Genomic DNA, 25,597 nt, shown 5'->3' on the forward strand with positions numbered 1-25,597 from the left:
ATGTTGGATACAAGTTCCATGGGCAGTAGCCTGCCTGGTCTTTCTGAGGAACAGCAGCATACAGAGTGCCTACAGCATAATGAACTGGACACAGGAAGTGGGGTCAAATGGGGCTGGAGAGATGGCTCAGTGCTTGTTACTATTACCAATAGGCTTAGAATTTAGTTCCCAGCACCCGCACCAGGCAGTACAACCACCTTCAACTCCAACAGATCCAATGCTGCCTTCTTGTCTTAAAAGACACTCAGACACTTACAACACACAGTCACACACATGCTCACACACATGTCCATATACACATAATTTTGTTTCCAAAATATTAGTGGAGAGAAGTGGCTAGATGACACAGGGTTCAGATGTCATTAAAAATCTGGGGATCTTTTCCCCCAATGGAGGAATTATGGGAAGGACTGAAGGAGCTGAAGGGGATTGCAACCCCATAGGAGCAATGTCAACCAAACAGACCCCCCCCCAGAGCTCCCAGGGACTAAACCACCAACCAAAGAGTACACATGGAGCTACCATGGTTCCAGCAGCATATGTAGCAGAGGATGGCCTTGTCGGGCATCAATAGGAGGAGAGGCCCTTGGATCTGTGAAGGCTCGATGCCCCAGTGTAGGGAAATGCTAGGGCAGTCAGGTGGGAGTGGGAAGGTGAGTGGGGAAGAACCCTCACAAAAGCAGGGGGAATGATTTGAGGAGGAGAAACTGGGAAGGGGAATAACATTTGAAGTATACATAAATAAAATAACCAATAAAAATTTAAAAGAAAAAAATAAGTCACTTAAGTACTACAAATTGCAAACATGTAAGAAGAATTTCCAAATACCAGATGCAAACATCTGACAGGCAACTGAGCCTCCTAATGTCTATTGTTTATATAATTTGCCCATGTTCTATACTGTCCATACCAGGTAAAGCCTGTGAGCAGGCTTTGTCTTATTGTTTCAGCCTTTGCTAAACATGACGGGATTCTTAGATAATAACTGTCTTGCTGTTAATATACACCTCCTTTTCCAAATGCTTCTCACGTTATTAGTGTGTTTGTGCCTGCGCATGTTCCAGTGTGTGTGGTGTGCGTGTGTGTGTGTGTACATGTGTGACAAGAGCCCACAAACATTCTGGTGCTTGCTTGCAGAATCCAGAAGAGGACAAGAGATCAAGAGATAAGCCTCTCTCTCTCTCTCTCTCTCTCTCTCTCTCTCTCTCTCTCTCTCTCTCTCTCTCTCTCTCTCCTTATCCCTGTCTTGGGGAACATGTAGCTAAGTTGACAACAAACCGTAGTGATGCCCTGTCTGCGGCTAGAGACAGATACATACATGCGTGACTATGCCTGGCTTTTGTATGGATTCATGGGATCCCTGCTCGGGTTCTCATGGTTGCCCAGCAAGGACTCTTCCCCACTGAGTCATCTCCCCAGCCCCATTCTTAATTCCTGAAGTCCTAATCTTTGTCTGTCCTGAGCACAAATGTAAATGTTTCAATTCTTTGAGGAAAGTGTGATAGTACGTTTATAGATTCGGTGCCTCAGACAGCCTATATTTAGGGAAGGAACATTTCTAATTCAATTTACAGTGATGTCAAGGAACAACACGTATCTGCAGGCAAAGATAAGAAAAACATGCAGGAGTACACAGTGATAGCTCTACTTAAATAAATAAATTTTTGGTACTAGTGATTAGGTACACAGGATTATTATATGTTTAATTGGCTAACGTGACAATTTGGAATCACTTCTAGTCACATTTAATTGGATTTGCAATCTCTGGGGAAAAAGAAATAGAGAAGCCGAGCAAAGAAACAGCCATAAAAGTAAACTGTTTTTCCAAGGGGTGCTAAGTAATGAATTCATATCCATTCCACAATAGTTTTAATATCCCCCTCAGTTAATAAGACCAATGCAGTGTCTGTATGCACAGGATCCGGAAGCTAATTCAATTAGACACAAAGTTGGGAGGAAGGGATTGTCTGTGGAATTGGAGTGTTGTTTTTTTTTTTTCAGTTGTAAAAGGCAAAGTTAATCAGAGATAAATAATCTTTTAACTCAGGTAAAGTCTGAGGTGTGCTTAAATACCCACCTAATAGCTCAGAGCTGTGCTTGACTTGGAGACATCTTAAAGTCTACATGCAAGACTCAGCGTAGAGCTGCTCTGAAGTCCATTCCTGCAAATATAGGCCTTTAGGATCTGCTATTACATCTTTTGAGGCTTCAAAACAAAGCATAAACATGTCTGGCAGCCTTTAAATATTCTTGGGGTTTACCAGTGGGAGAGCCATGTAGAAGATGGATGGCTTGTTTCTTCTATGGTTTCCGTGTTGCTTGAAAAGCAAAGCCACCTACTTTCTACATCCTAAAACTGTGCTTTGTGTTTGCTTAATCTTACTCCAGTTAAATGTGTGCACTGTGAAATCTCATCTAGTGTTTGTGCGTGCTGCCTATTACAGTTTCCTCCGCCTTATAAATTCACGGTGTTTACATCTGTTCTTGTTCCGAGGAGTGCCATGATCGCGGACTACATGTTCTGGCTCTGTGGAGGAAGCGAGCACTGTGTAAGCAAGCTCATCAAACTGTATTGGCAGGTAAAACTTGACGCCCCAGCTAGGGAGGATAGGTGCTCAAAAGACCACAGAAAAGGGGAGCTCTGGGCCAATCAATCACACAGGTGCCGCCCGGTGGTAATGTGCTTAGGATGAAGTAGATTTCTGAAACTAATTTAAGGGGGAAATTCAGAGTTGTTAACCCTTGGCCCATTCACAAGTTTTACAGCTCAGTATAAATTTTAGACATCCCAAGAACAATGTTCCAGGCACGCTGTGATGACACGTCCATTAAAATACATTTTGTTTTCACACATCCTTTTTGAGTTACAGTTAAAACCGAACATCGGAAGTGATATCAGCCACAGAATTTTAGATAATGAAAGGCGAGGGGATGGATGATATTTACTATTGAAAACTGGGCAGAAGCAAATATTCTGTCACTTGTAGAAAATGACAGTAGGGTGTCCTCTCAGAGCCCAAGGAGAAGCCCTCCCTTCTCAGACTAGTAAGGAAAACTTGAGAGTCTCCTTCCATTTAAAAGACTCAGTAACTTACGTGTTTCCATTTAAAGACATTAAGCTCAATTTACCTACTACTATGAAAAAATAGATTTACATTTTTAAATTACCCCTGTTGTACTTGAGACCTGTCATCTACGTAGAAAAAAAAGAAAGAAAGAAAAGGGAAAAAAGAAGATGGAGTTCAGATAAACAATTTTAATCCCAAAAAAGATGCTCCGAATAGTAATTAGATAAGTATGAAACAGAAACAAATGAAAATAAAAAATAAGAAACCAGGGGCCGAGACAGGGTGAGAGCATTCAGTTCTCTGTATCTGGCAACTCACCACCACCTACAAACCCATCCACCCTGGGATCCAATACCTTCCTCTGCCCTCTAAGAGTGGCTGTATTCGCGTGCACATGCATGAGCCCAACACTGATTTTAAAAGACATCTTAAAATTAACTGTCCAAAATCACAGCTATGAAAACAAGCAAGCAACGTGCTGTAGACAGAGTGGACATTTGACTGATGGATCGCAACGCGATCTTAAAAAGAAGCAAAAGAGACTGTGAATCTCCAGAAGGGATCAGCGAGTTTGTGTAGAGTAGGTCCCTAACAGATGCTGGGTTTGACTTATTCCTTCACTAAACAAGCATGTCCTGTGTGAATGCTGAACTTTCTACATCAAACTAGGGGGACATGTGGCTAGTGTAGGTATGAGCAAGGACAGATTTAGAGCCTGGTACTTTTAAGCAAAAGAAACGCTCTTTCCTTTCATTTACAAAGAACAAAATATCCTCATTTTATTCACATTAAAGTAAATATAATCTCTATTCAGCAATATGTACATCTTCGCAGTGACAAAAATTAATATCACAAGTCCTTTATTTTGTTATTCATTATTGATAAGTGATATGGAAAACACACCTTTCATTGTATTCTTTTCATTGAATCCAACCTGTGTAGTGAAAAGAGCCCCTGGCTGCAAGAGAAGGCTGACTCAGAGGAGTGCCCAACCTAGCAACAGTAAAATCAGTATCTGGCTTCAGCCAAAGATGCTTCAGTAGTAAGGACAGGATGCCTGGCTCTCTTATCAGCTTTATGGTGCCCCTTGACACCATGGCCTGTAGACATACAGATCACATCTACACATCCAGTAGTGGGCAGCCATTAAACAGAGCCCAGCAAGGTGGCATCTGCCAGTCATCTATTACTTGGGAGACTGAGCAGAAAGATTCTGAGTTCAAGAGTAGCCTGGGCTGCATAGGAAGAGCCTGCCACAAAAGAAAAAAAAAAAGAAACAAACAAGCACTACTTTCTTCTGCATTCTTAAATAAGAAGTTACGGTATCCAGAAAGAGGAGTGGGGAAGTGTAATGACCTGCACACGTGGAAATGCTCTCATGAGGCCCCTTCAGAGGATGAAGAGCAGTGACTCTATTGCAGGTCATCCCTAACATGGGATGGCTTGACTTAGTTTTTTTTTTCACTTCACACTTTTTCATTCCCAGTGCAGCATTCATCAATTTACAAGATGGCCAATGTTTTATTATGAAATAGCTTTGGTAGGTTTTCCTAAAGGAAGCTCAATCTAAGTGTTCTGACTGAACTCAAGATAGGTAAATCCAAGCTGCAGCATTTGCTGTTAGCCATATTGACAGCATTTCAGTGTAGATGGGAGGGGCTCTGGAACATAATGCCCCTGCTTAATGTAAGTCAAGGTGCCCCTGCTGTGTCTCTTTCCAAGTGCATAAAAACCCCTACTCCTCCCATTAGCTATTCTCTTTGGAGGTCTTAACACAAACTTTCAGAATGTAAAAACTTTAGTGCGTTTCCATCCAGTCTGCATAGATTGATCTATACACTGTCAGATACAAAAGAGCTGTTCTCGTCCATGCTTGACTCAGGAACAGCTTTCAATTGTCCTAGAAACATGTCCCATATCATCACTCCATCAAGGGGCAGAAAATGGTGTAGCCATCTGTGCCATATGACATTGAGCCGCCTCACTCTGGTTAATAGTGTTTGCACATGTTATTCTATGACAGCATCCATTCTGCAGAGGTAGGGTGGGTTGACAATAACAACTGGAGGCTGCATGAGAACACACTGGCTCTGTAGCAAGATGTCTAATCTTCTGCCATCAACCATTCTTCATGGAGAACATCTTGAAAGGTCTTCACAAGGCTAAGCTAAGTAGCAAAATGGGGCATGCTTAGTTGGGCTGATAACTGGTTATTTTGAAACAGAAGTCTCATGATATGTATACATGTGCATGTGTGGGTTCCCTCACAGAGGTTGGAGAAGGGTGTCAGATGCCCTGGAATTGGTGTTACAGGCAGTTGTAAGCTGCCCAATGTAGGTACTGAGAACTGAACTCTGGTCCTCAGGAAGGAAAACAAGTATTCTTTACCTCCAACCTCTCCTACTCTTAAATACTATTATTACAAGAAGGTTGAGATCTTCCACTTCCATAAACCATTCTTCCATGTTCACCGTCAGCCATGTGTTCACAACACATTCAGCAGTTTGTACGGCCTTTGTCTTCTGCAATGAGATGGCAAAAGCCGACCCTCTTGGCACTGATCCTCACATGGAATCTGAAAAGGTGGAAACAGAAATTTCGCTGTAATATACCCACAGGAACCCGCAGAAAATCCCCCGGGAACCAGGACAAGCTGCCTTCAACACACTTCCCACATTAATTTTTATTTTCTCAATTTTCTTCATCATATTTAAGCTTAAGCCCTTCAAATCACAATCTCAGAACCTCCTGAGAATCAGATTCATTCACACAGAGAAAAGGAGACAGAGACAGAGACAGAGGCAGAAGCAGAGGCAGAGGCAGAGGCAGAGGCAGAGGCAGAGGCAGAGGCAGAGGCAGAGGCAGAGGCAGAGGCAGAGAGAGGCAGAGGCAGAGGCAGAGGCAGAGAGAGAGGCAGAGGCAGAGGCAGAGAGGCAGAGGCAGAGAGGCAGAGGCAGAGGCAGAGGCAGAGGCAGAGAGGCAGAGGCAGAGGCAGAGGCAGAGGCAGAGGCAGAGGCAGAGGCAGAGGCAGAGGCAGAGAGAGGCAGAGGCAGAGGCAGAGGCAGAGGCAGAGGCAGAGGCAGAGGCAGAGGCAGAGGCAGAGGCAGAGACAGACAGACAGACAGAAACAGAGGGTGTTTATTTTTCTCACTGCATTAGAAATTGGCCTAAGCACAATCAAAACACCAAAGCAGGACTGAGAAAGAATTATGACTTTTACTCTACTATAAGGTTGTAATTTTCCTGATATAAGAAGCCGAAATATTTGACATAATATCAATTTCAATGTTTCATTTTAATGGAAGCAAATAATAAAACTTGGATTAACAAAATCACCAATTGCCGATGAAGTCACAGCATCTCATGTGTGTATAAACACTCATCAAGAAATACCAACATCTTCTACTTGATTTGATATTACGTCACTTCCTTTTCACTGAGGTCTTTATTAGAGTGACATCATCAAGGTTATCTATGCCAGCAATTTCTTCCAATTTTAAGAAAAGCTATTTGCCATGTGTCGGTAGACTGTCCCTACTGACAACTCTCAGGATGCCATCAGTCTCAGCTCCAGGGCTGCAAAGTTCCTAGTTATTTGACTCCAGGTGTCTCATTTAAAGTTGCAGATTACAAAAAGGACAAAAAGAGGTTGTCCCACAGTGCTACCCATAGTTGACTTCCATATCTTCACACCAAAGATTCACCTCACTCACAGGGCTAAGAGGACAGTCATCACAAAGCTATGTTCTGGAATGCACCCACTATCAAATTAAGCCTAGTTTTCTTTATTTGGAAAAAATGCATAGACATTGGCCAAACAGAATCCTTTCTAAACCTCCTGTCTTCACAGAGGCTTCTGAAATAAAAAGGAACTTCGCGGTGGGCTCTTGCATCTAGACAAAGAGCTCCTGAAAGGCTCTAGTACTCTAATTGGAGCTCTTGGCTCTGAGGAAGCCAAGGACTTTCACAGCAGGAATGAGCCCTCTTTGGGGATTGTTGGAAAAGCTGTTGACACCAACACATGCCTGTGTAGAGAGCCTGACATGTGGAGCCTCTTTCTGCAGTGAAACAGCAAATGCTGAGGCCGTGCCAACTTCACAGGTCCTCCATCTGTGCAGAGAACGTGAAGAAGTCCCGCCCAATTCAAGTTGTACTTGGCGTTGAAATGTTCCCCATCTCAAAACTATCAATGGCCTGTGTAGCTTCCTAAGAAAGCTCGCTAAAAAGTTTTCCGGTTTTGTTTGTACTGCTGTGACCCTTCTCCTCTCAAGGGATAAAACTGGACTTCCCTACTCACATGCCCTAAGGATTCAGGGCACTGTGTTGCTCTCTCAGGTATTCCCATGCACTTCAGTGCTTGAGCTGCTCTTTCACTCCTTCTCTTTATGCAGCACTATTGCTGCAAACCCTTTTGTCTCTGATATTGGGCCTAGAGGGGACAACTGCATCTAGCACCAAAGGCAAAAAATAGCCCCAAGCATGTTCTCGTCATAGAGTGCTTCCATCAACTTTGCTATAGTCATTCAAACTGTAGTCAAAGTGAAGCCGATGAATACCTTTCTCACATACTCAAGTTGTCTTCATCATTTATACTCGCTTGCCATTGAGTAACTATGTGTAAGCACACAACTACATATTAGGGATACAGAGGGAAACAGCCAGACATCACTCCGTCTTAAGGGACCACACATAACATCCCTCCTCATCAATTCCAGTTACCCATTGTCAATAGCGACTTCAAAATACTAAATGGGGCAGGCATGTTGGCTCATACCTGTAATCTTAGCACTCTGTGGGCCGAGGCAGGTGGATCTTTGTGACTTTCTGGCCAACTTCCTTGACATAGTGAGATCCAGTCCAACCAAGGACACCTAGTGAGACCATGTTGAAAGGGTTTCGGGAGGAAAGGAGAGAGAAAATAAGAAGAGGAGGAGGAAAAAAGAGGGGGGTGGAGTGGGACTAAATGTACGTTAAATTGTATGCTGTTCTGAGTAACATGAAGAAATAGTCCACCTGTTAAGACCCACAGTGGCCATTTCAGCCACCAGACCATTGATCATAGTATAGAGTACTTGTGTCACGTTAACATATACCCTTAATAATTGCCCCAAGTAAGAATCAGTGACTCATACATGTTGAAGAGACTATGTGAAGTGCACACTTCAAGTGAACTGGTGAAGAAACAGAAACACAGAAAACTGTTCTATGTGTCTCTGTTGCTAATCTCTCATTGTGTCTAAATTATAAACTATGTTTTATGATAGATCTGTGCATGGCGGGAACATACTTAATTTAGGTAGGATCAGGTACAATCCATAGTTTCAAGCATCTGTTGGAGGAGTTTTGGAATGCCTCCCTTGTGGGTCAGAGGGGAAACAACTGTATTCCACCATAAAATACATACAAGACAGAATTACAGGACTGTAAAATAATTAAAACCCACACCACTACTTAATATTCTGCCTTTCTTCTATGGTGCCATCAAAGCACATTGCAAAATGCCACTCAATAATAAGTTGTTTAATCAATCAATCAAATTAGAAATTTGTTTGACATGAAGCCAAAATCACTAACATCTAACTGAGAACATTTTTGCCATCATTGTTTTGTAATTAACGAATTCAATGATTATGCAAAGACATGCTAATTGCCCTGATTTGTTCACTGTGTATTCTACATATGAATCAAATGATCACACTGTACCATATATGTATATGCAGTTATGTGCTGATTATAAGCTACATGCCTACACACATGTATTTTATATGTGAAAGAAGGGAGTCTCAGAGTATATACAACACAGTTAGTTCCCAGTGGATATCCTGAAAAGTGAAAGCAATTCTCTTAATTAGTTAATGCAGTTTTTAAAATGAAAAATAGCAAAGGGGAGAGATGAGTTTCTTTAGTTATAAAATTATGTAACATTCTTCTCTATACATGCATATATGTTTTAAGTTAAAAATCGTAGATGATTTTTTTGGCTTCCATTGTGTTTGAGACTCACCAGCCTACATGAAAAATGCTACAGACATCCACGATTCTTTGGAGCTGTTGGTCTTCATACCCTCACAAAAGTCCCAGGGATTGGCTGTTCATTTCTTCTGTCCAAGATGGTCATCAAGGAACTCATAATTACATAGAAGCCTTTGGAGCATCCAGAGTCACATATTATAAATTATCCCTGGCATGAGTGAGGAGTTGAAACTAATAATAAAGCCTAACTTTCTACTCCTTTTTTTCTTGATAGTGCAAAGTCATCCCAATATTACTCATTTACTTGGTGAAAACTTACATCTCTACCTCAGAACAAAAATAAAACCTTCAACATGAAATTACAGGTAAGGTGAGGTCAAGGAGCCAGAAACATCTATCATTATATTGAATAAAACACCTACATTTTCTAAAGAAAAAAAATGTGTTCCCTAGAGATGAGCCTCCATGTGAAAAAGTTTCCCATAGAAAGGTACAAACTAGGAAAAACACATGAGCATTTCAGTTAATGGCCAATATTCCTTATCTGTTTACTTAGCTTGGCCCAGTCCATCAGAGAGTTTGTCAAACAGATGCCTAGTGTCTGAAAGCAGCCTTGTTACTGTACATTCTTCAGATTAGACTTAATTTGAGAAGCACCAAAGCCATTTACCCAAATATTTACCCATATATTCTCCATCAAATGTCATGCATTGTGTTTAAACTCCCAGTACTTGGCACCAGCTCTCTAGTCAGCCTCAGGTCAAATGCAAACTACATTTAATCTGGGAGAGCTTAGCTTAGTAATGGGTAGCCTCTGGATGCAGCAGTGAAGACTGGCTCCTCTAGACTCTTTGGAAACGTGAAAATACATGTACAAAAGGAACAGGAATGGGAGATAAGCAAGCTCGATTGAGAAAACTGACAGAGTGTCCTGGGCTTGAGAGATGTGGGTGAAGCAAAAGGACCCAGAGAAGACAATAGGTCCTGGGACTGACTATGGCTCACTCCCCACAGGAAAGCAAACAGCAAGATGGACAGTGTTTGGGCTGAGGACCAGGAGCTGCTACCTTGGGTCTGCTGCTAACATCCGGCTTCATTTCTGCATGGGTCGGCTAATGGTGTGATAGCGTTCTATGCCAACCACTATAAAACTCCTAGTAACCAGGTTGGCTGAGATTCAGATGATCCAGGCTAGTCTTCATTAGGCTCGGCTCCGCACTGAGAGAAGTACAAATGTGCTGTGCACATCTTTCTACCTCTTTAGACTGAGAGCTAAATGCTGTGGGTTCTTAGGAGGAAATGCGGCCTTCCAAGAGAAAGTCAGAGTACTTACAGTCACTTGAATACTCTGCTCCAAGCCTACTAGCTCCTATCAAGAAGGACAAAGGGAGCCACTGGATCCAGCCCAAGTGCTAGTAAGTTCTGCCCACCACAGAACCAGGACAAAATCATGAATACAATATAGCCATGGGAGTGGGGAGTAAAGAGGCCAACAAGTGTACAGGTATTGTATCTCTTAGCTTAGGATTCTCTAAGTAGAATAAACTAGTAGGTGTACCGCAGTGGATCTCAAGCACCAGTGTCTAGTAGTTACTGAATTAGAATCTACTGGGTTCAGTGGTGACCCTGTTTCATTTCTGTTGCTATGACCAAACTTCCCTAACAAAAAGCAACTTGAGGGAAGAAGGGTTTTTTTTCCAGCTTACGCTTCAAGATTAGAGTGCATCATTATGGGTAAGCCAAGTCAAGAACTTCAAGCACACATCACATCCATAGTCAAGGGAAGAAAGAGAATAATACATGCATTCATGCTTCCCTGCTTGCTTGTTTGCTTGCTTGCATGCTTGCTTGCTTGCATGCTTGCTTGCATGCTTGCTATCCTGCTTGCTTGCTTGCTTGCTTGCTTGCTTGCTTGCTTGCTTGCTATCCTGCTTGCTTGCTTGCTTGCTTGCTTGCTTGCTTGCTTGCTTGCTTGCTTGCTTGCTTGCTTGCTTGCTTGCTTGCTTATACTCAGCTCAACTCCAATACAATTCTGGCCCCCCACCTAGGGAATGATGCCCATTCCCTAAGGTTTGCCACACTGATAAACTTAATTAAGACAACCCTCTCACAGGCTGACTCTCAATATATACAATCCCTCTTTGAGACTCTCTTCCCAAAGGATTCTATGATGTATCAAGTTAACAATTAAATCTAACCACCCATAGTGGGATCCTCTAACACACCTGCCCCACCAAGTGATTCCAATGCACTGTTCTTGGACTAGATGGACTAGATGTTTGTATGTTTGCATTTCTGGTTTGCTAAGTTCATGAGCAGCTTAGCCTACCATGCAGCTGAGCTGGAGCTGTAAAAGGGTAGAGCACTGGGAGAGTCTGCCTCTGTCTATCCACAGTGTAGATGGAATCCAATGTTAGGCACCTCATGCTTCCAGCTGTTAAATATGAGTAATTGCTGTCCCTGTCTCACCATGAGTGCCCTACTCCAGTGGTTCGGTGCCCTTGCTTGCATTCGGTGTCACAGCTAGACCACAATGGACACTGAGTTGTTCTGAAGTCACTTGCCTGCAAAGAAATCTGTCATTAAGATAGGCAATATTGAGATTCCCGTTTTACGAAAATGTCCTATTTTTTTTTTCAATTACAAGGCAGGCTAAAGAAGAGGTGTCCAAATTGAGACTCGAGGCAAATGAGAGCTTCTTTTCCTGGCTCTGGGGAAAAAAAAGATAAATATGGAAATGAATTTCTCATCTAATTATTCATTCCTGTTTATATATTCTTTAATGATATGTTTCCATGGTTACCAGCGTTGTTAAATGCTGCCTATGTTTCATTTTGCTTTGATGCTATTTGAGGCGGTCTGCCAGTAGGAGAGGTTCACTTTTAACTGAAAAGTGTAATGAGGCATATGTTTGATCCAAGGTTGAGTGTTCCCATGAAGGAGATAGTGACCGTGACATTGTTTGCTGGTTGTGTGACTCTGTGTAGTTCTTCGGTGGCATTCTGCATCCTCGGCATTCAACAGAGAAGAAGAAAGGGAAAGGCAGAGAGTGGGGGGAAGAAGGGCAGAGTCTGAACCATACACATGTAAATTCACATCAATATGTCACTAAGATATTATGCATTTGATTTGTCCATGCTGCCAAGTAAGTAGAATTGCTTTCCCCTTGCCCTTCTCTGAACACACTACCCACTTCTTCAACCACACACTGCACGCTTGCTGCAGAAGCCCCTGCCCAACAGAGTGGAATTAATTATTTTACCTCAGTGTGGGATTCAGGCGAAGTACCATCTCTCCAGAAGCTGCTCGCCCCTGGTACCCTAAGTCTCTGCAGAATAAATGGCTCTTTTGTCAGCCTCCAGATCACACACACGAACTGGAGGCAGGAATCCCTGCCAGGGCCTCAGAATGTATCTGCAGGGGGCAGCCTACCGACTGCCTTCCTGTGTTGGCAGAGATCTTCAGTTGCACATTGATCTTTCAGATTCCTTAGAGAACAGTGGCAAGAAAATGACTCCTCAGCTCCTCCTGAGAAATGCTTACTCTGCCCTAGCCTAAGTAATTGCATGGGGCTGTTAGTGGCCCTGGTTTGGGTTTGCAACCATATCTGTCGATGGGAAGCTCATAGTCAAGTTCTTTCTGTCTGTCTCTCTGTCTCTGTCGCTCTGTCTCTCTCTGTCTCTCTCTGTCTCTGTCCCTCTCTCCCTCTCCCCCCCTCTCTCCCTCCCTTCCTCCCTCCCCCCCCCCATCCTCTAAAAATGGCTTTGGGGTGGTTTGGTATTTTGAGGAAGAAACAGTTACCTCTAAATTTCTTTGCATTTCCTCTCATTGGAGAATAATACCAATACTAGAGAAAGGGGCAATCTGATGCTTCGTCCACTCCAGTGAATGAAAGCCTGGCTACTTGGTGCTCCAGCTCTTGCAGCCCTCCTCCTAGGATACCACGATGTTGTTGACACAAAGACTTTGCTTTCCAGCTGAAATCTGCAAAGGCCTCTTCCCTCATTTTTGGTTTACATCTGAAAAAAAAATCAAAAACTATTATGAGCAAAACCAAATGCAGAGGTTTATGGCTATCTTTTATATTTCCCACGGGTTTTATGGGTTATTGATTTACAAGCTGGCAGAGAAATTGAGGTCACTTTTTTTAGCAGTTGGAGATGTACAATTATATCCCACGAAATCATGGTATTTTTTAAGCTGTGCTCACCCAGGTGTAGGATAATCTGTAAAACTCGAAGCTTTTAATTTTTTTTTTTAGCCATCCTTTGGACAGTGCTGCACACAATTTAAAAAGTTCTCTTTTCTTCAATTCAGATGATTGTGTTTTCTTCCCTCACTTTCTGAACACACTCTGTTCTACCTGTATCTGGGTTGAATAATTTTCTTTTTCATAACAAGTTCCCTTCTCCTAAATAATGAGACCTTGACATTTCAAATGTCAACCTTTAGCATATGACATATTTGATTTTTTCTCAGGATCATAAATTAACTATGAAGCTAACCTATTTCTTTTTTTGCAAGAAAACCTAAGTGTTCTTATATGTAGTGCAGCCTAAGGTAGGAGTCAGCAACCTGTGAGGGGCAATAACCTCCAGGGAACCTTGGGCAGATGATTTGAAGCCAGTTCAAGAGAGATGGAAAACATTAGTTAGTATGCAAGTTTCCATCCCATCTTTTCTTCATTCCTCAGAGATCAGAAGCCAACCTCAGTTAGTCTAACAAGGTTACCAGAGCTCTTTTGTGAGACTATGAAGGCAGTAACACTTTTATTTCTTAGTATCACTTGATGCTGCAGTGTGCTCTTGTAATACAGCACATATACTCACACACACACACACACACACACACACACACACACACACACACACACATACACACCATTTGGCAAAGCCATTGAGTTTATCATAGACTCAATTATTCTTGATGTTAGGTGACATGATCAGTAGTCATAACAGGAAGCCAGCAGTCTCATAAAATCAGATTCCTGAAATCCGATGGCATAGCCTAGAAGACATTAATTGCAGGCAAATAAGAGAAATGAGAAGAGATAGGGTATGTCTGGTGGCCAGACAAGGTTGAAACTTGAGGGAGAAAAAGAATTAGAGGGAAGTGGACACCAAAGACAAACTTGGAGTGACGTCAGCAGGTACAGCCATGACCATCTTTGAATGGGTTCCAACACAGTCATACAACAGCTGTGCAGCTCTACAAGGAACCACTCACCTCAAAGACAAATTGTTCCCTTGGATGAAGCCATCTTGAACTTTTGTCTTCTGCCTAGAATTTCACTCTTGTCTTCAGGAGCCATTGGCAAGAAATCTTCCCATATTTAGAAGTTTATCTTGGTTGAATGGACAAATCTGTAGACCCTGTTTTTAAGTCCCCAAAGTCTAAAGGCCCCAAAGGAGATGTAAGTTATTTTAGTCCCAGCTCTCTCTTGAAGTATCTATATGAACTGCACACCATGGGAGAGAATAAGAGGATGTACGATAAACTGTTTTCCTCATCTATAAAATGGGAGCATGTCTAGTTTCTTATTCTTGTTCTTTCTTCCCTTTTCTTATTTGTTTTTTTTTTTATTAACTTGAGTATTTCTTATATACATTTCAAGTGTTATTCCCTTTCCCGGTTTCCGGACAAACATCACCCTCCCCCCTCCCCTTCCTTATGGGTGTTCCCCTCCCAAACCTCCCCCCATTGCCACCCTCCCCGCATAGTCTAGTTCACTGGGGGTTCAGTCTTAGCAGGACCCAAGGCTTCCCCTTCCACTGGTGCTCTTACTAGGATATTCATTGCTGCCTATGGGGACAGAGTCCAGGGTCAGTCCATGTATAGTCTTTAGGTAGTGGCTTAGTCCCTGGAAGCTCTGGTTGCTTGACATTGTTGTACTTTTGGGGCCTCGAGCACCTTCAAGCTCTTCCAGTTCTTTCTCTGATTCCTTCAACGAGGGACCTATTCTCAGTTCAGTGGTTTGCTGCTGGCATTCGCCTCTGTATTTGCTGTATTCTGGCTGTGTCTCTCAGGAGCGATCTACATCCGGCTCCTGTCGGTCTGCACTTCTTTGCTTCATCCATCTTGTCCAATTGGGTGGCTGTATATGTATGGGCCACCTGTGGGGCAGGCTCTGAATGGGTGTTCCTTCAGTCTCTGTTTTAATCTTTGCCTCTCCCTTCCCTGCCAAGGGTATTCTTTTTCCTCATTTAAAGAAGGAGTGAAGCATTCACATTTTGATCATCCGTCTTGAGTTTCCTTTGTTCTAGAGATCTAGGGTAATTCAAGCATTTGGGCTAATAGCCACTTATCAATGAGTGCATACCATGTATGTCTTTCTGTGAGTGGGTTAGCTCACTCAGGATGATATTTTCCAGTTCCAACCATTTGCCTACGAATTTCATGAACTCGTTGTTTTTGATAGCTGAGTAATATTCCATTGTGTAGATGTACCACATTTTCTGTATCCATTCCTCTGTTGAAGGGCATCTGGGTTCTTTCCAGTTTCTGGCTATTATAAATAAGGCTGCGATGAACATAGTGGGGCACGTGTCTCTTTTATATGTTGAGGCATCTTTTGGGTATATGCCCAAGAGAGGTATGGCTGGATCCGCAGGCAGTTCAATGTCCAATTTTCTGAGGAACCTCCAGACTGATTTCCAGAATGGTTTTACCAGTCTGCAATCCCACCAACAATGGAGGAGTGTTCCTCTTTCTCCACATCCTCGCCAGCATCTGCTGTCACCTGAGTTTTTGATCTTAGCCATTCTCACTGGTGTGAGGTGAAATCTCAGGGTTGTTTTGATTTGCATTTCCCTTATGACTAAAGATGTTGAACATTTCTTTAGGTGTTTCTCAGCCATTCGGCATTCCTCAGCTGTGAATTCTTTGTTTAGCTCTGAACCCCATTTTTTAATAGGGTTATTTGTTTCCCTGCGGTCTAACTTCTTGAGTTCTTTGTATATTTTGGATATAAGGCCTCTATCTGTTATAGGATTGGTAAAGATCTTTTCCCAATCTGTTGGTTGCCGTTTTGTCCTAACCACAGTGTCCTTTGCCTTACAGAAGCTTTGCATTTTTATGAGATCCCATTTGTAGATTCTTGATCTTAGAGCATAAGCCATTGGTGTTTTGTTCAGGAAATTTTTTCCAGTGCCCATGTGTTCCAGATGCTTCCCTAGTTTTTCTTCTATTAGTTTGAGTGTGTCTGGTTTGATGTGGAGGTCCTTGATCCACTTGGACTTAAGCTTTGTACAGGGTGATAAGCATGGATCGATCTGCATTCTTCTACATGTTGCCCTCCAGTTGAACCAGCACCATTTGCTGAAAATGCTATCTTTTTTCCATTGGATGGTTTTGGCTCCTTTGTCAAAAATCAAGTGACCATAGGTGTGTGGGTTCATTTCTGGGTCTTCAATTCTATTCCATTGGTCTATCTGTCTGTCTCTGTACCAATACCATGCAGTTTTTATCACTATTGCTCTGTAATACTGCTTGAGTTCAGGGATAGTGATTCCCCCTGAAGTCCTCTTATTGTTGAGGATAGCTTTAGCTATCCTGGGTTTTTTGTTATTCCAGATGAATTTGAAATTGTTCTGTCTAACTCTTTGAAGAATTGGATTGGTATTTTGATGGGGATTGCATTGAATCTGTAGATTGCTTTTGGTAAAATGGCCATGTTTACTATATTAATCCTGCCAATCCATGAGCATGGGAGATCTTTCCATCTTCTGAGGTCTTCTTCAATTTCTTTCCTCAGTGTCTTGAAGTTCTTATTGTACAGATCTTTTACTTGCTTGGTTAAAGTCACACCGAGGTACTTTATATTATTTGGGTCTATTATGAAGGGTGTCGTTTCCCTAATTTCTTTCTCGGCTTGTTTCTCTTTTGTATAGAGGAAGGCAACTGATTTATTTGAGTTAATTTTATACCCAGCCACTTTGCTGAAGTTGTTTATCAGCTTTAGTAGTTCTCTGGTGGAACTTTTGGGATCACTTAAATATACTATCATGTCGTCTGCAAATAGTGATATTTTGACCTCTTCTTTTCCGATCTGTATCCCCTTGATCTCCTTTTGTTGTCTGATTGCTCTGGCTAGAACTTCAAGAACTATATTGAATAAGTAGGGAGAGAGTGGGCAGCCTTGTCTAGTCCCTGATTTTAGTGGGATTGCTTCAAGTTTCTCTCCATTTAGTTTAATGTTAGCAACTGGTTTGCTGTATATGGCTTTTACTATGTTTAGGTATGGGCCTTGAATACCTATTCTTTCCAGGACTTTTATCATGAAGGGGTGTTGAATTTTGTCAAATGCTTTCTCAGCATCTAATGAAATGATCATGTGGTTCTGTTCTTTCAGTTTGTTTATATGATGGATCACGTTGATGGTTTTGCTTATATTAAACCATCCCTGCATGCCTGGGATGAAGCCTACTTGATCATGGTGGATGATTGTTTTGATGTGCTCTTGAATTCGGTTTGCCAGAATTTTATTGAGTATTTTTGCGTCGATATTCATAAGGGAAATTGGTCTGAAGTTCTCTTTCTTTGTTGGGTCTTTGTGTGGTTTAGGTATAAGAGTAATGGTGGCTTCATAGAAGGAATTCGGTAGGGCTCCATCTGTTTCAATTTTGTGGAATAGTTTGGATAATATTGGTATAAGGTCTTCTATGAAAGTTTGATAGAATTCTGCACTAAACCCGTCTGGACCTGGGCTCTTTTTGGTTGGGAGACCTTTAATGACTGCTTCTATTTCCTTAGGAGTTATGGGGTTGTTTAACTGGTTTATCTGTTCCTGATTTAACTTCGATACCTGGTATCTGTCTAGGAAATTGTCCATTTCCTGAAGATTTTCAAGTTTTGTTGAATATAGGTTTTTATAGTAAGATCTGATGATTTTTTGAATTTCCTCTGAATCTGTAGTTATGTCTCCCTTTTCATTTCTGATTTTGTTAATTTGGACGCACTCTCTGTGTCCTCTCGTTAGTCTGGCTAAGGGTTTATCTATCTTGTTGATTTTCTCAAAGAACCAACTTTTGGTTCTGTTGATTCTTTCTATGGTCCTTTTTGTTTCTACTTGGTTGATTTCAGCTCTGAGTTTGATTATTTCCTGCCTTCTACTCCTCCTGGGTGTATTTGCTTCTTTTTGTTCTAGAGCTTTTAGGTGTGCTGTCAAGCTGCTGACATATGCTCTTTCCTGTTTCTTTCTGCAGGCACTCAGCGCTATGAGTTTTCCTCTTAGCACAGCTTTCATTGTGTCCCATAAGTTTGGGTATGTTGTACCTTCATTTTCATTAAATTCTAAAAAGTTTTTAATTTCTTTCTTTATTTCTTCCTTGACCAGGTTATCATTGAGTAGAGCATTGTTCAATTTCCACGTATATGTGGGCATTCTTCCCTTATTGTTATTGAAGACCAGTTTTAGGCCGTGGTGGTCCGATAGCACGCATGGGATTATTTCTATCTTTCTGTACCTGTTGAGGCCCGTTTTTTGACCAATTATATGGTCAATTTTGGAGAAAGTACCATGAGGAGCTGAGAAGAAGGTATATCCTTTTGCTTTAGGATAGAATGTTCTATAAATATCCGTTAAGTCCATTTGGCTCATGACTTCTCTTAGTCTGTCTACATCTCTGTTTAATTTCTGTTTCCATGATCTGTCCATTGATGAGAGTGCGGTGTTGAAATCTCCCACTATTATTGTGTGAGGTGCAATGTGTGTTTTGAGCTTTAGTAAGGTTTCTTTTACATATGTAGGTGCCCTTGTATTTGGGGCATAGATATTTAGGATTGAGTCTTCATCTTGGTGGATTTTTCCTTTGATGAATATGAAGTGTCCTTCCTTATCTTTTTTGATGACTTTTAGTTGAAAATTGATTTTATTTGATATTAGAATGGCTACTCCAGCTTTCTTCTTCTGACCATTTGCTTGGAAAATTGTTTTCCAGCCTTTCACTCTGAGGTAATGTCTGTCTTTGTCTCTGAGGTGTGTTTCCTGTAGGCAGCAGAATGCAGGGTCCTCGTTGCGTATCCAGTTTGTTAATCTATGTCTTTTTATTGGGGAGTTGAGGCCATTGATATTGAGAGATATTAAGGAATAGTGATTATTGCTTCCCGTTATATTCATATTTGGAAGTGAGGTTATGATTGTGTGCTTTCATTCTCTTTGTTTTGTTGCCAAGATGATTAGTTTCTTGCTTCTAGGGTATAGCTTGCCTCCTTATGTTGGGCTTTACCCTTTATTATCCTTTGTAGTGCTGGATTTGTAGAAAGATATTGTGTAAATTTGCTTTTGTCATGGAATATCTTGGTTTCTCCATCTATGTTAATTGAGAGTTTTGCAGGATACAGTAACCTGGGCTGGCATTTGTCTTCTCTTAGGGTCTGTATGACATCTGTCCAGGATCTTCTGGCCTTCATAGTTTCTGGCGAAAAGTCTGGTGTGATTCTGATAGGTCTCCCTTTATATGTTATTTGACCTTTTTCCCTTACTGCTTTTAATATTCTTTCTTTATTTTGTGCGTTTGGTGTTTTGACAATTATGTGACGGGAGGTGTTTCTTTTCTGGTCCAATCTATTTGGAGTTCTGTAGGCTTCTTGTATGCCTATGGGTATCTCTTTTTTTAGGTTAGGGAAGTTTTCTTCTATGATTTTGTTGAAGATATTTACTGGTCCTTTGAGCTGGGAGTCTTCACTCTCTTCTATACCTATTATCCTTAGGTTTGATCTTCTCATTGAGTCCTGGATTTCCTGTATGTTTTGGACCAGTAGCTTTTTCCGCTTTACATTATCTTTGACAGTTGAGTCAATGATTTCTATGGAATCTTCTGCTCCCGAGATTCTCTCTTCCATCTCTTGAATTCTGTTGGTGAAGCTTGTATCTACAGCTCCTTGTCTTTTCTTTTGATTTTCTATGTCCAGGGTTGTTTCCATGTGTTCTTTCTTGATTGCTTCTATTTCCATTTTTAATTCCTTCAACTGTTTGATTGTGTTTTCCTGGAATTCTTTCAGGGATTTTTGCGATTCCTCTCTGTAGGCTTCTACTTGTTCTCTAAGGGAGTTTTTTATGTCTTTCTTGAAGTCCTCCAGCATCATGATCAAATATGATTTTGAAACTAGGTCTTGCTTTTCTGGTGTGTTTGGATATTCCGTGTTTGCTTTGGTGGGAGAATTGGGCTCCGATGATGCCATGTAGTCTTGGTTTCTGTTGCTTGGGTTCCTGTGCTTGCCTCTCGCCATCAGATTATCTCTAGTGTTACTTTGTTCTGCTATTTCTGACTGTGGCTAGACTGTCCTATAACCTGTGTGTCAGGGGTGCTGTAGACCTGTTTTCCTGTTTTCTTTCAGCCAGTTATGGGGACAGAGTGTTCTGCTTTCGGGCGTGTAGTTTTTCCTCTCTACAGGTCTTCAGCTGTTCCTGTGGGCCTGTGTCTTGAGTTCACCAGGCAGGTTTCTTGCAGGGGAAAAATTGGTCCTACCTGTGGTTCCAAGGCTCAAGTTTGCTCGTGGGGTACTGCCTAAGTCTTCTCTGCTGTGGCAGCAACCGGGAAAATCTGTGCCGCTCCTTCCGGGAGCCTCCGTGCACCAGGGTTTCAGATGACGTTTGGTGTTTTCCTCTGGCGCCTGGATGTGCACAGAGTGCAGTCTCTTCTGGTTTCCCAGGCGTGTCCGCCTCTCTGAAGGTTCAGCTCTCCCTCCCATGGGATTTGGGTGCAGAGAACTGTTTATCCGGTCTGTTTCCTTCAGGTTCCGGCAGTGTCTCAGGCGCAGGGGTCCTGCCGCTCCCGGGCCCTCCCCTACGGGAACCCAGAGGCCTTATACAGTTGCCTCTTGGGCCAGGGATGTGGGCAGGGGTGGGCAGTGTTGGTGGTCTCCTCCGCTCTGCAGCCTCAGGAGTGCCCACCTGATCAGGCGGTGGGGTCTCTCTCCCACGGGGTTTGGGAGCAGAGAGCTGCTGCGGTCCGGGATCTGCCGGTGTGGGACTTCCGATAAACACAGGAAGTGCCCGGCCTTAGAGGAATTTTGCTTCTGTGTGTCCTGAGTTCACCAGGCAGGTTTCTTGCAAGGGAAAAGTTGGTCCTACCTGCAGATCCAAGGCTCAAGTTTGCTCGTGGGGTACTGCCTAAGTCCTCTCCGCTGTGGCAGCAACCGGGAAGATCTGCGCCGCTCTTTAAGGGAGCCTCCGTGCACCAGGGTTCCAGATGGCGTTTGGTGTTTTCCTCTGGCGCCTGGATGTGCACAGAGTGCAGTCTCTTCTGGTTTCCCAGGCGTGTCCGCCTCTCTGAAGGTTCAGCTCTCCCTCCCTCGGGATTTGGGTGCAGAGAACTGTTTATCCGGTCTGTTTCCTTCAGGTTCCGGCAGTGTCTCAGGCGCAGGGGTCCTGCCGCTCCCGGGCCCTCCCCTACGGGAACCCAGAGGCCTTATACAGTTGTCTCTTGGGCCAGGGATGTGGGCAGGGGTGGGCAGTGTTGGTGGTCTCCTCCGCTCTGCAGCCTCAGGAGTGCCCACCTGATCAGGCGGTGGGGTCTCTCTCCCACGGGGTTTGGGAGCAGAGAGCTGCTGCGGTCCGGGATCTGCCGGTGTGGGACTTCCGATAAACACAGGAAGTGCCCGGCCTTAGAGGAATTTTGCCTCTGTGTGTCCTGAGTTCACCAGGCAGGTTTCTTGCAGGGGAAAAGTTGGTCCTACCTGCAGTTCCAAGGCTCAAGTTTGCTCATGGGGTACTGCCTAAGTCCTCTCCGCTGTGGCAGCAACCGGGAAGATCTGCACCGCTCTTTCCGGGAGCCTCCGTGCACCAGGGTTCCAGATGGCGTTTGGTGTTTTCCTCTGGCGCCTGGATGTGCACAGAGTGCAGTCTCTTCTGGTTTCCCAGGCGTGTCCGCCTCTCTGAAGGTTCAGCTCTCCCTCCCTCGGGATTTGGGTGCAGAGAACTGTTTATCCGGTCTGTTTCCTTCAGGTTCCGGCAGTGTCTCAGGCGCAGGGGTCCTGCCGCTCCCGGGCCCTCCCCTACGGGAACCCAGAGGCCTTATACAGTTGCCTCTTGGGCCAGGGATGTGGGCAGGGGTGGGCAGTGTTGGTGGTCTCCTCCGCTCTGCAGCCTCAGGAGTGCCCACCTGATCAGGTGGTGGGGTCTCTCTCCCACGGGGTTTGGGAGCAGAGAGCTGCTGCGGTCCGGGATCCGCCGGTGTGGGACTTCCGATTCCGATCTTCTTATTTGTTTTTAACAAACATTTAACCAAATGCACAGAGAACACCCATCTAATTAGCAAATGGCCTTGTGGTTGCGTCCATGAGCTGACAGAAGCCCATAAACAGAGCTTGTTGTCCTTTGATGACAGACGTTAGTGTCTCAGCCTGTCTTGACCCTACCACCAAACTCATAGGCTAAGATCCATTAGTAGTATCCAGTTGCCCTTATAAAGTGATTGCAGGTAATATATCTGTTTCCTCTTTTAATACTTTCTAGTGATTCATTTTTCAGACTTGAAGAACAAAAGTGTTGCGGCATCCTGAGGAGTCTGGAGGCCGCTGAAACCCACACAGGGAAATCTTGAGTTTCTATCAGTTAGTGTTCCCCTAGGCGCAAGTGGGAAATTATTCACAGTCTTTAGAACAAGAACATAATTTAAATTCTATTTATAAATTATATGTACTTTGTCATTGAATAAGCTAACCAATCTAAACACATTAATATGGAAGCTCCCTTACCAAGAAGCCTATTTCATTTTTTTTGAGATGGGCATGCTAGTTAACAGTATACACTAATCTAATGAGGTACTAATGAAACAAACAACCTTACTGTGACCAGTAGGTGTGAAAACTGTACATTAAGACTATTATGCAGGGTTTTGGTGTGGTTATGCTTTGATATATCCCATTTATTCTACCCTCAGTGCTGGAGCCTAATTCTAGTTTTCTTTACAGTAAGAATAGGATTTTCCTGGAGGAAAATGGGGGGGGGGGATTAATGCTTGATCTTCCAGGAATTTACAATCTAATTTAAAAGATGAAAAGCCTTCAGTATAGGAGAAAGCATTGGCTTAGGAGACTCAAGTCCTCATCTTGCTTCTACTTCTAACTCTGTGACCTCAGATGAATCACCAGAACTTACACACTTGTTACTTAGCTGTATAAGTGGGCATTGAACTGTACCATGGATCTTTTCTCCCTCCTCAGTTCCATGCTGAAAGTGCATGCAAATAAAATTTTACTACAAAATACCAATGATTAAAAATTAACACGAGGAAAGCTTTAGCTAAAATGCCTAAATGATTAATTTATAGGAGCATCACATACAATCAAAACCCAAACCAAAGGCAGGCATAGTGTCTCACTTTACTTGGGAGCCTGGAGCAGGAGAATTATCAGAACTGGAAGACAGCCTAGACTAAATAGTGCGGCCCACACTTTTAGTCCCAGCTAAGCTAATCTAATTGGGAGGCAAAGGCAGGAGGATCTCTGAGTTTGAGGCCAGTCTGATCTACATATCGATTTCCTGTACAGTCTAGACTACATAGAGAGAGACCCTGTCCCAAAACAAGAAGAATAATGAGACCCTGTCTTAAGGGAGAGAGAGGAGAGATAGGGAGAGGATGAATGTGAAACAAGATTGCATTTTATCCACAAAATACATGTATAGGTATGTAGCTGTGTGCTAAAAATCCATAGCATTCACATATACTGCAAAACTAAAGGAAATGAACTGCTTTTAGGATTTAAAATGCTATTTATTGTGACTTTTTAAATAGCGAGAATTGCAAAGTAGAAAATTTAAGAAAGCTTTATCAAAATCTGTTTACCTAGATATCAGTAACCTGATCATTTAATCATTAGTGACTTACAGACATTGAAAATACAATTTAAATACTTTATTTCTACCTCACGAAGAGATCTATATCCTTCCCATCCCTGGGCTGACATTCAGTGGCTGTTGCTTCATAAAAGAACTCCTATCCGACATAATAGAGCTTCAGCATTGAAGTACTGATTATTGTGTCAAGAGAACACATCCACTATTTCGTAGTATATTCTAATAGCTATTATATTAATTGTGTAAGCACAGAAAGTCGGCCCCAGTTATTGCCTAAGTGACACAATGAACATGTTACAGGACAGCCACAAGGAGAAATATTTAGGAAAATATGCCCTCTATTCCAAGTCATTGAAACCTTCCAAATTAAACCAATATTTATTTACAGGGATTAAATTTTTAAAATGTCACTTATGGAGTTTTATTTTTCCATTTTCTAGTAAATTATACTCATCATTCAAAACTATATTATTATTTATACAATAACATAGACTTATGGTAGCCATTAAAGACCAGGTACCATCTCAACCATATGACTTCCAAGTATAGGATATTTCCTTTGAACATAATAACAGTTACTCTGAAAATAGAACTACAGGGCCATAATATTCAATCCCTAATAACACCTGCCTAGTGGATTCTATAAGGATTGTAGAAAATAACATATACAAAAGCTTGTATTACAGTGCTAAGTGAAAAATTGTTACTTTATCTTTAAATGCTGTTTTCCTTTTCTTTTCATAACACCATAAGACTTAATAGATGGGAGTGGATTATGAGCGAGATTCAAATTTTCATTCATTACTATTTGTGGATCAGGATCGACTAATTACTATAACAAACAATTTTCAGTAAGACAATAAAATGTGATTTTGCAGTTACATTAGGCCTCCATCTTTTTCCCTCTCCTCCCTCCCTTCCCACACCCTGAAGATTGAACCTTAAGCCTCTTGCATACCAGATAAACATGTTCTCACTCTGACTGAGTGCAGAATCCACAGAATTATATAACTAGCCCTCTTTCATTTTGAGGCATCTCAATAAGTTGTCCAAGCTGGCTTGAATTCAGTTTGAGGTCCAGAATGGCCTTGAACTTGCAGTCCACACACTCAACACCCACCATCCACCCCCAGCCTCCTGAGTGGCTGGGATACAGAACTTGGTCACCAGGCTTAACTGGGAGTTCTCTTAGATCCCCAGTGGGGGGGGGGGGGGCGGGGCTAATACAGGAAGACCACACTAAGCAAAGACTCCTGGACCAGGCACAGCAAAAGTATTCGTGCCTCCCTTACATCATTACCTGTGAGGATCTATGAAATTCCTGTCATGTCCCCAGTGGGTAAAACCTTAATTTTAAAAGGAAGTGATTTATATTATAAAAATCTAATTTTAAATTCTATAAAATGAAAAAGCTGTTCATCCTTAGAAAACCCCTTAAAGCCTCCCCAAATCTCCACGAATTAGGTTGGGAAAGTCCTGAGGTGCCCTAAAGATCTAATTTCCTAAGCAAATTAACTTACTATGATTGTGGTCAAGACTAATATTGGGAGCAATAAGGAAATAATTTGATTACATTTTCTAATTAGAAGTGACAGGATTCCCACTTACTCTACCACTCCCATCAGGCACCTGTCAAGAAAAGGGGGATAGATAGGCTGTGAACAATAATCTCACCATCGTGAGACACTGTGAATGTTATATTTCCTGCCAGCTTTATCGGCATCCTTTAAGTACTTGTAAGTTTTTGCGGGGAGAA

The 25,597-nt window shown here is 42.4% G+C and overlaps 1 protein-coding gene across 10 annotated transcripts in view; it reads left to right on the plus strand.

Annotated features, from left to right (window-relative positions):
• Positions 1 to 25,597, plus strand: part of Spata16 (spermatogenesis associated 16) — a 380,391-nt gene that overhangs the window by 222,171 nt on the left and 132,623 nt on the right. For 8 of the 10 annotated variants that reach the window (XM_063282699.1, XM_039103603.2, XM_008760900.3 and 5 more), the window contains one exon: positions 2,495 to 2,579. In XM_063282699.1, the coding sequence (XP_063138769.1) occupies positions 2,495 to 2,579 (85 nt within the window). The remainder of the gene's footprint in view (positions 1 to 2,494; positions 2,580 to 25,597) is intronic. The other 2 variants (XM_039103604.2, XM_063282700.1) reach the window with 1 other exon arrangement.

The sequence above is a fragment of the Rattus norvegicus genome, chromosome 2 (genome assembly GCF_036323735.1).
Source record: "Rattus norvegicus strain BN/NHsdMcwi chromosome 2, GRCr8, whole genome shotgun sequence".
Classification (NCBI taxonomy): domain Eukaryota; kingdom Metazoa; phylum Chordata; class Mammalia; order Rodentia; family Muridae; genus Rattus; species Rattus norvegicus.